We start from the raw sequence: 14,611 nt of genomic DNA on the forward strand, positions 1-14,611 counted from the left end.
GCAATTGCGTCTTCCTTTTCGAAAGCTATTCATTGAAGGAATGCAAAGTAAAAAACAGCAAAAAAGCTTTTTGCCAAAAAAATAATAATAATAATAAGATCATGCATCTGTGTTCTGTCATTAACCAGCATGATACGATTTAAAATTATTCGCAAAGCATGGAATTTGATTAAAGAATGACGAAGATCTCACGTAGCGATTGAAACAAACATTCTAGAGAAGTAATAAATTTGATTGAAAATAAGTGTTTTTATCTTTGAATATTGAACTATTTCACATAGAAGGTTGCTTTAACCGTTACGGCTTAAATGCCCTCACATATTTCTCTTTTAATCGAACACTTAAAATTCAAAACCAAAACCAGTTGAACTGAGTCCGTTCTTAAGTGTAATTTTTCGAACGTAGACAAAATGTATTTTTTTTCAGCAGAAAGCAGAGGAGTAAAAAATAATTTCTTGCTAATGAAGTTAATAATACTTTTAATGCTTTATATCGTATTCGCGCGAATAAAAAATTAAAGGTTTACTGAGTGAAACTCGTAGTTTTAATCGGGCGTAGTATTTTTTCATTTGTACAAAAGGTCGAACACTGCTATTAGAAACATCTATATTTAAGCATACAATAAAAATGTTTTTCTGCACAAAAAGGATTTCTTTAGGTAAATCTAATACTTTTTTATGCTTACATGATGTTGAGTGGTCTGGATGTAGTCAAAGAACACAGTTCGATTAACAATCAACTTATCCGAATGATAACTGTAACCTGCATAAAGGAGTCGAAACACCAAGTAGAATTCCCACTGCATTAATTTTATTAGGTGTGTATGTTATGAGCACATGTAATGCGTAATACTAATATAAATTTGATATTATGTCGGACAGCCCAAGCTTGCCCGAAGTTCAGATAGTTTATAGCCGAACGCTCTACCGAAAAAAACTCATCAATTAAACCGAACAACTAAGTCCAATGCTGTTAAGCTTTATTAAAATATGAACACACACAAAGGCTTTTTTTTTTTTTTTGCCGAAAGCGACGTAAAAAATGGAAAACTGCATTAGAACTTTGCTTTAAAAAATGCATAAGAACTACAGGCAGCATCAAGGTTTTGAAACAGCAAGAGGCGATTTAGAAAACTTGAATTTTCGACCGTAAGTCTTTTTTTCGTCATTGGCCTGCCTGATAAGTTTTAAAATGAGAGGGGATTAATATATAAGATAAGATATTGAAGAAAAATGTTTTTATTTTTGAAATTTTTTACAATTTGTTATCGCAGGCTGCTTAAACCGTTATAACTTAGATGGCAGCACGTGTTCATCATTTAACAGCACGGTTAAAATGCAAAATAATTTGAACTAAGTTCTTTTTTAAGCGTAGCTTTTCAAATGTAGTAAAAATGTGATACGCTATTTGTTTTTTTTTTTTTTTTTTTTTTTTTTTGCAAAAAAAAAAAAAAATGTATTTTACCCATCAAATTGAGGTAGTAATTTTTTTATTTGTACAAAGAGTCAAAAACTCATTAGAAGAATATATATTTCAATATACGATTTATTATTTTTTTCTGATCAAAAAACAATTCTATTGTAGTCTGCAATCTTAAACCTGTTACTTATATTTTCGCTTACATTATGCTTTAATTTTCTTTCCAGAGCCAAAGCTTAAAAAAAAAACACGTGCAATTTCGAAGTAATTTAGCACAAAATCACTGAATGTTTTCATATCAGCAAGGAGCATTTCCTTCTCATTTATTCTATTCCCTCATAGCTGTTACTCATTTAATTCAGTGCTCATGTAATGCGCGATATCTCTCTAATTTTTTTGTTGCAGATTGTTCGGACGTGGGCCCGAACACGTAATCTCCTGGTTACGAAGAGAACGCTCTGCCGATCAAGCTACTCAGCTCTGTCGGTCATAGCGCAAATTAAAGTTATAAGTTTGACCGAAAACCTCATGCTGGTTCTTTAAAACAGGTTTTTCGGCTAAAAGAAACAATTTTCAGACCTTGGGTCTATTTTTCGTCAGTAGCCAGCACCATAAGCTATAAAATAAGCCGTAAATCAAAGAAATCGATCAAGAATTGAGGGAAATTTGGCGTAGAAACCAAAAACAGGCTACAGAAATAATATATAAGGATATATATATATATTCACACAAACAGTCAAAATACAAATGAAAAAGCAAATGAAAAAAGCGAGAACATCAAAATGGAAAATGAAAAAGGTGAACCCTTGAGAAAGTGTTGGTCCTGGGTTCACCTTTTTCATTTTCCATTTTGATGTTCTCGCTTTTTTCATTTGCTTTTTCATTTGTATTTTGACTGTTTGTGTAAATATGTTTGTATTGTTTTTGTTTCTAGCAGCTTTGCGCTGGCATTACGGTACACTTTTGTATTTATTCCTTCAGTTTTTTAATGTCGTTGATTTTTTCAATTTCTTTGAATTTCTATTTTAATATTGTTTTAAATTGTATCTCTTGTTATTGTATCTCGTTTTATATGTATATATATGTATATATATATATATATATATATATATATATATATATATATATATATATATATATATATATATATATATATATAAAGGCATTTATTTTTGACTAATTTAGAGTTTCCATACAAAATATCATAGGAATGCTCTTCGGGAAATATCTATGGCCGATAGGGGAGAGGGTGCACTTGCTTCATACTCTGGCTTTTGAAAGTAAATTAAAATGATTTAAAATGATGATGAAAGAAAATGATATTTTTTTCACAATAAAAAATGAAATAATTATTTACATTAAATAAAAAAGTTGAATTCATTTGGAACACAGGACAAACTACAAAACTTTTAAACTACAAAGTACATCACGAAAAATATTAGTCATGTATTTGTGTATGAGTATTTTTAAGAGGGTTCACTTTCATCACCTGGATTTAAAAAATAAAATTTAAATAAGTAACAAGGGACCAAATACATAATATTTTTGAAACTACAAAATGCATCAAGAATATTAATCTCAAGTTTAGTCCGCGAGAAGGTGCGGGAGTTCAAGGAGTGCATTCTCACGCCCCTTGACCCCCCCCCCCCAAATGAAGTCTGAGAAATAAAACTTGTAAATTAAATCATTTTAACAGAGAAGACATTGCATCTCAAAAATTGTTTAAAATATAAAAATAAAAAATGATATATGCGTATTATTTTTGTAGGAACTAAATTTAAAAAAAAAGTTAAAAAACTAGAATTTTTTTTTTTTTTTTTTTTTTTTTTTTTTTTGTACTGACTTACATGCGGGTGCCCAAGACATCAGCTTGAGAGTTCTCGATTCTAGCAACACATACTCCGAACCTGTTGTTAATTTTTTTTAAAATATACACTTAGTTTCTTTCTAGTTACTTTTCTGTGTCAATTTCAAAATGAAACCACAAATGGGCCATTGCACAGAATGTCAGATATTTTGTAATTAGTAATTCTGTAGATTAAAACCGACAGTTTTCTTTTTCCTTTCTAGGTCACATGTTTATCCTCGATGCTGGGCTGTTTTCTATATGGAATCTGGTCAGATAAATATGGCCGAAGAACGGTAAGTGTACCAAAATGGTTGCAATGAAATTGGACGCAATGAAAAGTAAGCCACATCAAAATGATTGTCATGTTTTACGGAACAAAATAGAACGTCATAGTACTTGCCTTTAATAAATGATTCAGCTCCATATTTTAACGAATTGATATTATTTTAAATTCCAGTTTAACTGATCTGGACACATCTTTTAACCCTAAAGCTGTAGATCGCAACTTAAGTTGAGACACGTCCGCCATCTTGAGGCGAAAACCAAAGGAGTTTAAAGAAACGGGGGGAAAAAAAGAAACTAATTATAAGAAATGAAGCCAAACTGCAGAAAAATACGGAATGATTTTTAAACCGTTTACTAGATCGGAGCGATTATTCAGAATGTGGAAAGACTTCTAAAAATCAAGATCTGAATAATTTGGGCATTTCTGGATAATTTCATAAGAGTTAAAAATCAAAGAGTTCCTTTTATTATTTGACATTTTAATAGCTGAACTGAATTGTTATTCGGATTATTTTTCATTGTATTGGAGCGTTTAGTCTCATTTTACTGATTGTTTTGTTAAAAATATTATTAAAAAAATTACAAATATCGTGTATAGGTCCGCAAAAGTAGTTTCTATGTAACTTAGGCAAAAAATTGCGGTAAAGAATAACATGGAAATTAATCGTCAAGATTAAAATTGCGTCAAAGCAAATTACTCTAATCTTTTTTTTTTTATTTCTGTGAAAATTTCGCAAACTAAGATATTGAATCCAATTTTGATTATCTGTTTTTAAATATTAAATACTTTGAGTTTTAGAAGCGGTGAAATGAAAAATTTAAAATGCAAGCGGGATTCCATAACGCAGCATAGGATGACTGCCGATCGACGGATCTATGATGACGTCATTATCCAGCTCTGAGGCACCGTATCTAATGTGGTGTTACATTAACCGATCTAAAATAAATTTTGAAATTACTCCAAACTAATGCTACAATGCATGCTTAAGTAATTAATTTTTCATTTTTGTCGATTTCAGGCGTTGTCATCTTCGCTAATCTTCCTTGTCGTCTTTGGCGCTGTGTCCTCAGGACTTCCCAGTTACACTTGGTACATCGTTTTTCGAGCCGTCGGAGCATTTGCCATTGGAGGCCTCCCACAAGCGTAAGTTACAAAAGCAGTATACCTTAAAATCCGTAGAAACGCGAAAGTGTGAATGGTCTCTGGTAAAGGAAAGTTTCTGGCCGTTCCACCGTCAAGTTTGGGATAATCAGACTCTAATTTCACCAGCATTTTATTAAAGATCTTAGTAATATTTTAGTTAAACAAGAGTCATCTTTTTTAAAAATATCTACACATTTGTTAAAGATCCTCCTGATGCAGTTGTTTTTTTTTTTAATTCAATTCTAATTTCGTTATTTAAAATTTAACTTATTTGCATGCGTCACGTGCAGGACATCTAAAGTCAGCCTCTTGTCATTTGCCGTATGAATTAGTTACTATTTTTGCTCTATTAATATCGAAATGACAAAGACTAATGAAGGTTCCAATGACAAGGAAACATGTCTCTACGATGGAGAAACAATAATTTAAAACTTTGAGACGAAATATGTATAGGGCCATTACACGAAAAAGCTGCCAGTGACATCTCATTTCATTAAAAAGTTATTATTAAAAAAAAGTAACGATCACATTTTTTGCTCCACACATAGATTTGTATTCCTAAAGCAAGTAAATTTTGTTGAAACATGTATAAAGTATTATTTTCAGTGAAATAGATGAGTCGTCACTTGCGGGTACGTACCGTTGCACTTTGGCAGTTTTTAAGGGACCAATGCATACTTTGAAATGGTGCATTACGCATTTTTTTCGGACTGTGGTACATTTTCTTTAAAAGTTTTTACTTATTATTACCGCTGGGAGAATTAAGTATGAAATACACAAAGTAAGAAAATGTAAACAGAACGGGGTGGTTTCCTTCAGTCAAAAGTACTGCTTTTAGTCATTGAAATGGATAGAATGAGCAAAAAGAATTACATGGACCCAGAAAATACTTTCATTTTCCCCACAGTTTTTTTTTGAAATGTCCGATAAAAAAGTAGAATAGCTGGAAACAAACTTTCATCATTCACTGTAACGAAATCAGAAACGTCACTGATTATTTCCGTGGAACGTTTCGGGATTTCACAAGATTTCACCAATTTCCTGCGAAAATTAAGTATTTTTGTCAAAAAGTTTCCCGAAAGATAAAAGTCTAAAATTCCGGAGTAGGAGAAGGACTCAGTCATTTACCTTTCGACTCCTCAGTGGAAGAGTCTAATTCGCAGGAAATGGGTAGGGCAGTAAGCGAATACAGTATACTCTCGATATCTCGAACGTCGATACCACGAAAACCTTGATATGACGAAAAATTATTTTTCCCCTTGATTTTGCGTATTTATCTAATGTTATTTTTCATTCTTATGTCGGAGAGTTTTTATTTCTAACCTTGTTATGTCGAATATTTTTCGAAGTCAAATGAGGCAGTGAGAAGCAAAGGGATGTCAGTGGACATTTTCAAGCTTCGAGTAAAACGTGTTTAAAGATAACGTCCTAGGTAGGCTATTATTGAATTTTTCCCCTAAATCATGCTGTACAGCATGATTTAGCACCTACCAGGGCTATTAGTACTATCTCTTGCCTTTGCACTAAAAAAATTCCGAAACGTTACTGTGTATTTCCGTGTTACGTTTCGGGATTTTAATGGTTTTTATCCACTTCCTGGAAAAATCAAGTATCATTGCCAAAAAGTTTCCTGAATTGCTACAAGTCGCACGAATGCAAACTTTCCACTGTTGTGAAAAATATTTTTAGCTCCCAGTTTAAAGATTAACTGAACGTATTTATAAAGTGCATCGGCATCAGTTCAATTACGGCTCGTCCATAATAATTAAGCTCCCAAAGGAAGCGAATAAGTGTGAACTACTTTGCTTTGCAGGCGGGGGAAATCCTCGTCGCATACTTGCAATTCTGGCTAAGCTTTGGCCATGGTTGCAATAAAGCTCTTGGAACTTCCTTGATAAATCAGGAAGATGCCGAGCTGTTATATTATACATTCCTAAGTTTACTCTAATTTTCTACACACAAGATTGGCTTTTAATGGGAAGATTTCTGAATTTCTCAGGGGCTTCCAGGATAACTTCAGAAAGGTTACTGAATTTTAGCGGAAAATATTCCTGGATTTTGAAAGATATGTTACTGGCGAAAATTTTGCACAACAACTGCCTATTACTTTCCCGAAACGTTTCTGAATCGTTTTTACAGTGTACTATTTGCATTGGTTATCTCCAAATTTTTAATTTTGCCACTTACATCCCTTTGCTCCTTACTGCCTCAAATGTAATTTTTTCCGAAAAAATCGCAGTTTATTGTCTCGAAGCAACTCGAGGAATGTTTCCAAAAATTTCTCATGCCCTTCATTATTTCTCTCAGGGGTGGGAATGATTCGGAGAAGCTTATACTGTCACTTTCATTCTAGAACCCTAGGGTATCAGAAAATGTAAGTCCTGATAATTAGGCCCAAAAAACCTACCTGAAACTTTTCGTCCCCTTCTCACGCTCTTTTGTTGGACCTTTTGACTCTATTTCCACCCTTGTAAATAGAGGAGATGAGCAGGAAACCCCTTTAAGACACAGGGAGTGGTGCAATCCTTTGTCCAACTTCCAGTGGCGAATCCTGGATTTTGTCCTGGGGGCGGCTGAAGTCATTCAAATTTTAAGTTTCCTTGACCGAAGTTTATTGATGTAAACTAATGCGTATTTTAAACTATATTTTCATCACCTGTTTATCTAAGCGTTGGCAGATGAAATTTTCTGAGTCCCACTTGATATCATCTAAAATTTGGTATTCAAAGGTAAAATTTTAAAATTTAAATGTCAGTGTATATCAAAGAACAAAACAAAACAAAACAAAATCGTGCATTTTAGACACCATTGCTAAGCAATTTACAGGCAAAATTTTCAATTTTTGATAAGAATGCAAAAAAAAAAAAAAATTGTAAACTAATACAGTTAAAAGCAGCGAGAAAAGAGAAAAAATTTCAAGAATTGATAATAAACGCTACAATATAAAAAGAGGGAGAGAAAGAAAAACAAGTAACTCTGAGGTTTGCACTTTTTTTTTCTTCCCTCCTTTTTTAGAGAGCAAATAAATAAATTTTTAGAACAAAGCAAAATTTCTGAAATTCGAAAGGAAATTTCAGAAAACTGACATCCCTTTTACTATTGCAAATTCGTACATCAACCATAAGAACAGCGAAAACAAATTAAATGAAAGAGAGAGAGTAAATGTGGGAAATAATTGAAATTTTATTGAAAACTAGCATTCCCGTACCCGGCATTGCTCGGGTAATGGAATTAGCAGGGGTTAACAGTGCTTGGTGCACCTAGTTTCGATTTTGGGAGGACCTAGGGTCCCTGGACTCCTTATATATATATGCCCTTGTCCTTAACCAATCTTTAACTGTTATTAACGATCCTTTTAAAGTATTGATTATCTTTGCCATTACAGTAAGGCTACATTACAGGTTATCCACATTTTATTGTTATACCTATGTTTAAGCAAGAACTTCGTTGTGTCCAACATTTTTAGTTTTTTTTCTTGGTGCTAAAATTATTGAGCTGCTTGATGAACTGACTTTGGAGCAAGCTACATAAAATTGGCCGTGTGAAAAAAAAAGGTCTTCTCTTAAACCGATCCCTGCTACTTTTAATGTCTGTCCTTGTGACTTATCAACGGTTATCGCAAAGCAAAATTTTACAGGAAACTGCACTCTTCTAAATTCAAACGTATAGTCCGCCTGTGCTGATGTTCTTAAAAACTTCGTTTCTAGTATTGAAAAAATTTAATGCAAAAGACAGAAACATTATTATTTGACTTGTGAAAAGCCTCGAAGAATCACATGAGAAACAAAACAATATCAAATTTAAAATTCGCTATCGACCAAAAGTTGAGATGAAGTACCGAATAATGATTTGAATGTAGGAAAGCCTCCGAAAATAAGGGATTTAAATTTCAATGACAGGTTTTAATCTCACAAAAATTAAGGGGTTTTAATTCATTTCTCAAGAATCAAGTAATTGATATTTCGAAAAATCCTTTCTTAGTGGATACTTTCGTAATCATGTGGACATGCCTGCCAAATTTCAAGTCTGAGACTTCAGCAGCATTGGCTGTGCGTTGATATATATACTAGCTGACCCAGCCACGCGTTGCTGTGGCAAAGAAGTTGAATCAAAGTAATATTTGACTCATTATTTTGATAGAATCCAATAATTATTTTTTTAATAAAGCTTCAAACTGTGTAGCCAATTCTAAAACATATGAGATTGATAATGGGCGTGTTAGGCTGAAGTACGTACTTACAGCGGCGGATGGGAGAGCATGAACCGGCCCTGGCATTTACATGTCAGCCGGCCCTTTAAGACTTGCTCCTTGATGAGGAGACCCCCCCCCCCTTTCGCCCTTTAGGTTTTTCTTTTTCCAAATGTAAAAGGTAGAGCTGATGATACATCTTTTAGTTTTAGAAGGGAGTCACCATTAGAATTTCAGGATTCAAATTAGGAGATCTGCGTTTACGAATGTGGAGAAAAATAATCAATAATACGAACACTTGCATAGTAAAAAGTGTAATATTCGTGTTGATGATAGGGGGTTCGGAGGCCCACCCTAGGGCCTCCGAACCTACCACCTAACCTATTTTTTTTTTTAACCACACCTTATTTTTTTTAAATTATAGCTCCAAAAACGTATTTTTAGACTTTTTAAATGATCTTGGCGATGTTTGCGGGAAGAGGTATTTGGAGAATTCTCTCCAAACTTCTTCAAAATCAGAGTTCTAGAACGTATGTGTAAGCTATGTTTGGAAACACTAGGGGGGGGGGGAGAAGAGAAGGGATTTAGAAATTCTTTCTAGCCAAAATTGCTCAATTGAAGTTTCAAAAGCGCCTATTTAGGTGACAGTTGACGCTTTTCGGGGGGGGGGGGGCGATGTTTTTTAAAGTAATATTCGTGTAGATGATGGGGGGTTCGGGGGCACTCCACTGGAAATTTTTTTTAATTATAGCTCCAAAAACGTATTTTTAGACTTTTTAAATGATCTTGGCGATGTTTGCGGGAGGAGGTATTTGGAGAATTCCCCCAAAGCTTTTTCAAAATCAGAGCTTTAAAACGTATGTGTAAGCAATGTTTGGAAACACTGGGGAGAAAGGAGGGCGTTCAGGAATTCTTTCTAGGCAAAATCTCTCAATTGAAGTTTCCGAATCGCCAATTTAGGTGACAATTGACACTCTTTGGGGGAGGGGGGTGATGTTTTTTGAAATTGAAGTTCTTCAACAAGTTTGTTCCCGATAAATATCCCCGAAGTATCTGAAAGTCTTATGTGCAATAACGTGTGTGTGTGTGTGTGTGTGTGTGATTTGGAACTTTTCACGCGATATCGCGTGAAAAGAGAATGTATAATTTCAATGAACGACTTTAAACTATCTTTGACAATGTTAATGATAACAAAGATCCGATTCCCCCCCCCCTCAGGGATTTCTTTTTTTTTGAATTAGTTGTCTTAAAAATCCATTGTAGTGACCTTAGGTAATGTGAGGGAAAGAGGCTCGAAGGTGTTATCCAGGAATTGTTTCGTAACTGAAATCTAAATAAAAGGATTGTAGGTCTTCTTTAATAACGTAAAAGGGGACCGACAATTCTTGGAAATTGAAGCTAAAAAACGTTATTTTCGTCGACTTTCAATGACGTGAGGGGTAGGAGTTTTCCGGAGATAATTTGGAATTAAGTCCATAAAATTAAATTTAAGACGACCTTTATTGATGATGGCGAGCGTGTTGGGTACGAAAAATTTTCGATTTTAGCTTTTAAAACGCAGTTTTTGACGATCTTTGGTAATGTTAGTGGGTAAAGCTGTTCAGGGACCTTCCTTCGGTAATTTTTCGAAATTTGAATTCTAAATCACAGTCGTAGATGATACTCACTGATGTTACAAAGGGTTCGAAGGCTCTTCTTAGAAATCTTGAAGGAATTGAAGCCCTAAAAATGAAATTTCAGACCATCTTTGGTGATACAAGGGGTAGGAGAGATTCGATAACCTCTGAAAATTTTCTAAATTGTAGTCCTAAAAACGAAATTTTGAATGATCCTTAAAGATGGCGTGGAGGCGCTTCTGCAGGATTTGAGTGATCACTCTCCTGGAAGCTTTTCGAATTTTAAGTCCTAAATACAAATTGTAGGCCATCTTTGGTAACGAAAGACAATAGAAGATGGGGGACTGGGTTCCGATTTAGAAACTTCTCCTGTACTCTTTCAAAATAAAAGTTTTAAAACGCGTTTTTAATCTACCTTGGAGGTGAAAAATGAAGGGTAAGGGTCGAGGATCTCTCTACCTTCCGCATTCTTTGCTGAGTCCCTATCATTTTATTAAATTATTGATACAAATGTTATGGAAAAACCTCCCCGCAGCATTTCTTTTCCAAAACCATTTTAGTTCTTTTGTTTCTTCATAGTGAAGTTTTCAATTTCCAACCTGTTGTTTGAATTTGTTTGAAATTAAAGTGTTTAATAATCTTTTAACATTTTGGACTGATGTGGTAATTTTCAGTGACACCGTAGATCTTCTTCCAACTTTATTTTACTTTAAGTATCCACCAGCTAAAATATCTTAATAAAGCTATATTTTATTTTCGATTTATGCATTCAAACGCTTGGTATTCATTACAATATTTTAAATCTCCCCTAGTGCGCTTTAACTTTTTTTTTCTGTTTGACGCATGCCCCTATGAAACCGCCATAATTATTTATCTATTCATTTAGTGTACTAAGTTGAAACTTGTCATAGGTTTGTACTATGTAATGAATACTTTTTTCGTTGAAAAAAAAATCTTAATTTGTCAGAATGTCTTGAAAAATTTCAGCTGCTTTTATTTAGGTAAATTATAATAAAGAACCGTGGATGCTCCTAAATAATATTCAAAGGTTTAATTGTTTAATATTCAAGGGTTGAATTTTCTTTCAAAATTTTGCTGGAAAAATACTTTTTGTCACGGGAATTCCACTTGGTATTATGTTACTACTATTTTTTTAAATATTGAGAACGTTTTCTTTCTTTTCTTTTTTTTTATTTTTTTCATCCCTAAATTAAAATTGGCAGCTTCGGTTCTACGCCTCCCCTGGTGACGGCCCTGCCTTTACATGTTCATTGTCCCATACAGACTATTATTATAGGCAGCTGTTAGGATCTTAGAAAGTACTGGACAGTTATGCATCAAATTTATCTTATCAGCCGACCGATGAATTTACTGACACACAGTAAAATATCTGATTGCTCACAGCATAAGTTTGCGGAGTTTTTTTTTTTTTTTTTTTTTAATTTTGTAATCATTACTTTTCTAGCAGCGATTTTCTTATGAGTCGTTTAGAAATATATCGGTTTATTATGATATTTTCAGAGATATTTAAATGTTTTTTTTAATTAGGAAAAAAAAGCAAAGAAAAGAAATATTAGTTTTTTTTTGTACTATTCAATTGAAAGATTCAATGCGGCCCCATCAGAGGCGGCCCACCGGGAATTTGCCCGGCCCGCCGGCCCCATCCGCCCCTGAGTACTTATGAAATTTAGTAAGAAGTAACTAAATTTTCTATGGTAATGCACTATACTTAAGCTTAGTAAATTTTGCAAGTATGACCTCGGCCAAAAAATAATAACTTGAAAGTGATATTAAATATCGAAGCTGATTGTAAAATATCGGAATGTAGAAATTAAACCTAAACCACCATATAACTTTAGAATGTACACTACATTTTATTCATCTCAGCTTTATCTATAGTTTGTAATCAATAACTTCTTTACAAAATACACTAACTAAATTAAAAACATATAAATATTAAATTTTATAAATGAGGTAGACAACATGGACTTTGAAAATTGCTTCTATTATTTGAAAACTGAAAATTATCTAAGCACTAACTTGGGCACAATATTATAGCTTAACCTGTCTTTCGCTAGCACGAATAGGTATGATAAGTATCCCACTTGTGAGTAGGCGATAAATAGTTGCCTATGAGAGAAACATGTATATGTTTCAAGTCCAAACCACATGTTTGGTCTTTAAATCGATTTATGGTATTTGCAAAAACTTAAGGAATTGGAAATTGAAGTCTTCCAAATGTGTTTGAAAATTATGACGCTATTAATGGATTACGTGGAAACACAAAAATTTCTCCTTTAAATTTTCCCGTCAAAATTGTTGACTTTTGATGGATAAACTTGTACCGTTGCACAATTTAGGTGGTTTCAAAGAGCGAAAAAGAATAATTTGTGAACCAATTTTAACCGGAAATCGTGTAGTGGCATCCCTGCAATATACAGACAATTTAAAAATTCAGTTGGAATGCTTATGGCTTTGTTTTTATCGAAAACTGTTTAGCCTTGTTCAGCATCAATGGTCAACACAATCTGATTACGATTTTTTTTCAGCTGTCAGTAATGGTTCATTATTCGCAATTATTGTAGCTGAGATAGCGTCATTGTGTGTGCACTGTTTTTCTCGTTGCGAATCAGTATTAACTAAGTCGGTGGCAAATCAATCAGGTGATAGCACACCATAATGGCTAAACTACAAATTTGAAATGGAAATGCATAAAACTTCAATCAACACTAAAGCTTCGTTATACATCTCAGGTGTAAAATCTAAATTTGGACATCAGTGTGTTTGTTTAGCTCTAAGGAGTATATCTTCAAGCATAAAATTTATGTAGTTTTCCCACAGAAATGGTGCTTGTGTTGGATAGTATGTCGTCAAAATTATTTTAAACAGTTGACAAATACTGTTTCTCGTTATTTCAAACCTGCATTAGAAAATTTCAACTCCCAATGAGTGTCTGCTACGAATAATTACAATTTACGACATGAATCGTGATATGTATTAAACATTCGACAACTAACGGTCCGCAAATATTCCTGTCTGTTCGGGAAATTTTACCGAAAACAAATGCAAAAAAATGTTGTCTTTGTTTTGGACGCGCAGTTTTGTTTTGGATGGAGTTTTGGTCCCAATGTCTTGGTTTACTCCAATTCAAAACAGTAATTTCACTGAAACCTTCAGAGATAACCTAGGTAAGTTTAAAAGTAACAGCTTGGCAAATCAACTTGCAATAATGCACAAAGAATTCTTCTTCTTTTGCATATGTACTTGCATGTTCGTGGGTACTCACATTATCTCGACATTACGCTATAAAAACGATTGTTTTTACATGTGTGGATTTAATCGAAATTACTGGTAATGTCCGCCAGAAGTCCCAAGACAGTATTCAGACAATGCCAGCTTAAAGTGTATCGTTGCCTTGCAAATCTTGCATTCTCCTATGATGTTTTTCGAATGAACGCTTTTGCTCATGAGTCTTAGTACGCTTATCCCAAATTATGATGGTACTCTTTTACAACACTACAGTCATTCCGCGTTTTTTTTTTTTAATGTTACACATTGCGTTTTGTTTGTTACGAATATCTAATAGGCAACATTTAAGCTGAACGTGCTCTTCTTCTACCATCTAAAAGATCTCTAGCAGCTATGCCTGACAATGCTATTGTCACTGCATTTTTCTGTTGCAACCGTATCTTTGCAAGAAATAATGATATTAAAAATGTCTTGGGGAGAAAACAAAAAAAAAAGAAATGTTTTCCCCTTAAATTCAGTAACCTTCCAGAAAATATCCTGGAATCATTTTGAAGAATTCAGTAGTCTTCTCGGTTAAAGTCGGTTATGTGTCTAGCATCTTCAGAGAAGTCTAGTGTACATTTAATATCATGCTTGGCACCTTCCTGCTTCTCCGAGAAAGCGCGCAAATCATTAATAAAAGCATTGCCAATAATAAGACTAACTTTCAAGCAATTTGCTGGAATGTAAGTTGCCTGCAGTTCTTCCAACGCTCTGTGATCCAGATGTTTTTTCGCTCTCAATAGAAGTATTCAATCTAGAAGGAGCGTTGTCGAGCGGATACGGATACGGATCATGATTTTTCTTCGGTGGAGAGCGTG

At 33.8% G+C, this 14,611-nt stretch overlaps 1 protein-coding gene across 2 annotated transcripts in view; it reads left to right on the plus strand.

Moving 5' to 3' along the window:
• LOC129227610 (synaptic vesicle 2-related protein-like) overlaps nucleotides 1-14,611 on the plus strand; it is a 111,598-nt gene that overhangs the window by 48,149 nt on the left and 48,838 nt on the right. For both annotated transcript variants that reach the window (XM_054862197.1, XM_054862198.1), the window contains exons 4-5: nucleotides 3,490-3,561; nucleotides 4,573-4,697. In XM_054862197.1, coding sequence (XP_054718172.1) covers nucleotides 3,490-3,561; nucleotides 4,573-4,697 — 197 coding nt within the window. The remainder of the gene's footprint in view (nucleotides 1-3,489; nucleotides 3,562-4,572; nucleotides 4,698-14,611) is intronic.

Source organism: Uloborus diversus, chromosome 8 (assembly GCF_026930045.1).
Source record: "Uloborus diversus isolate 005 chromosome 8, Udiv.v.3.1, whole genome shotgun sequence".
Classification (NCBI taxonomy): domain Eukaryota; kingdom Metazoa; phylum Arthropoda; class Arachnida; order Araneae; family Uloboridae; genus Uloborus; species Uloborus diversus.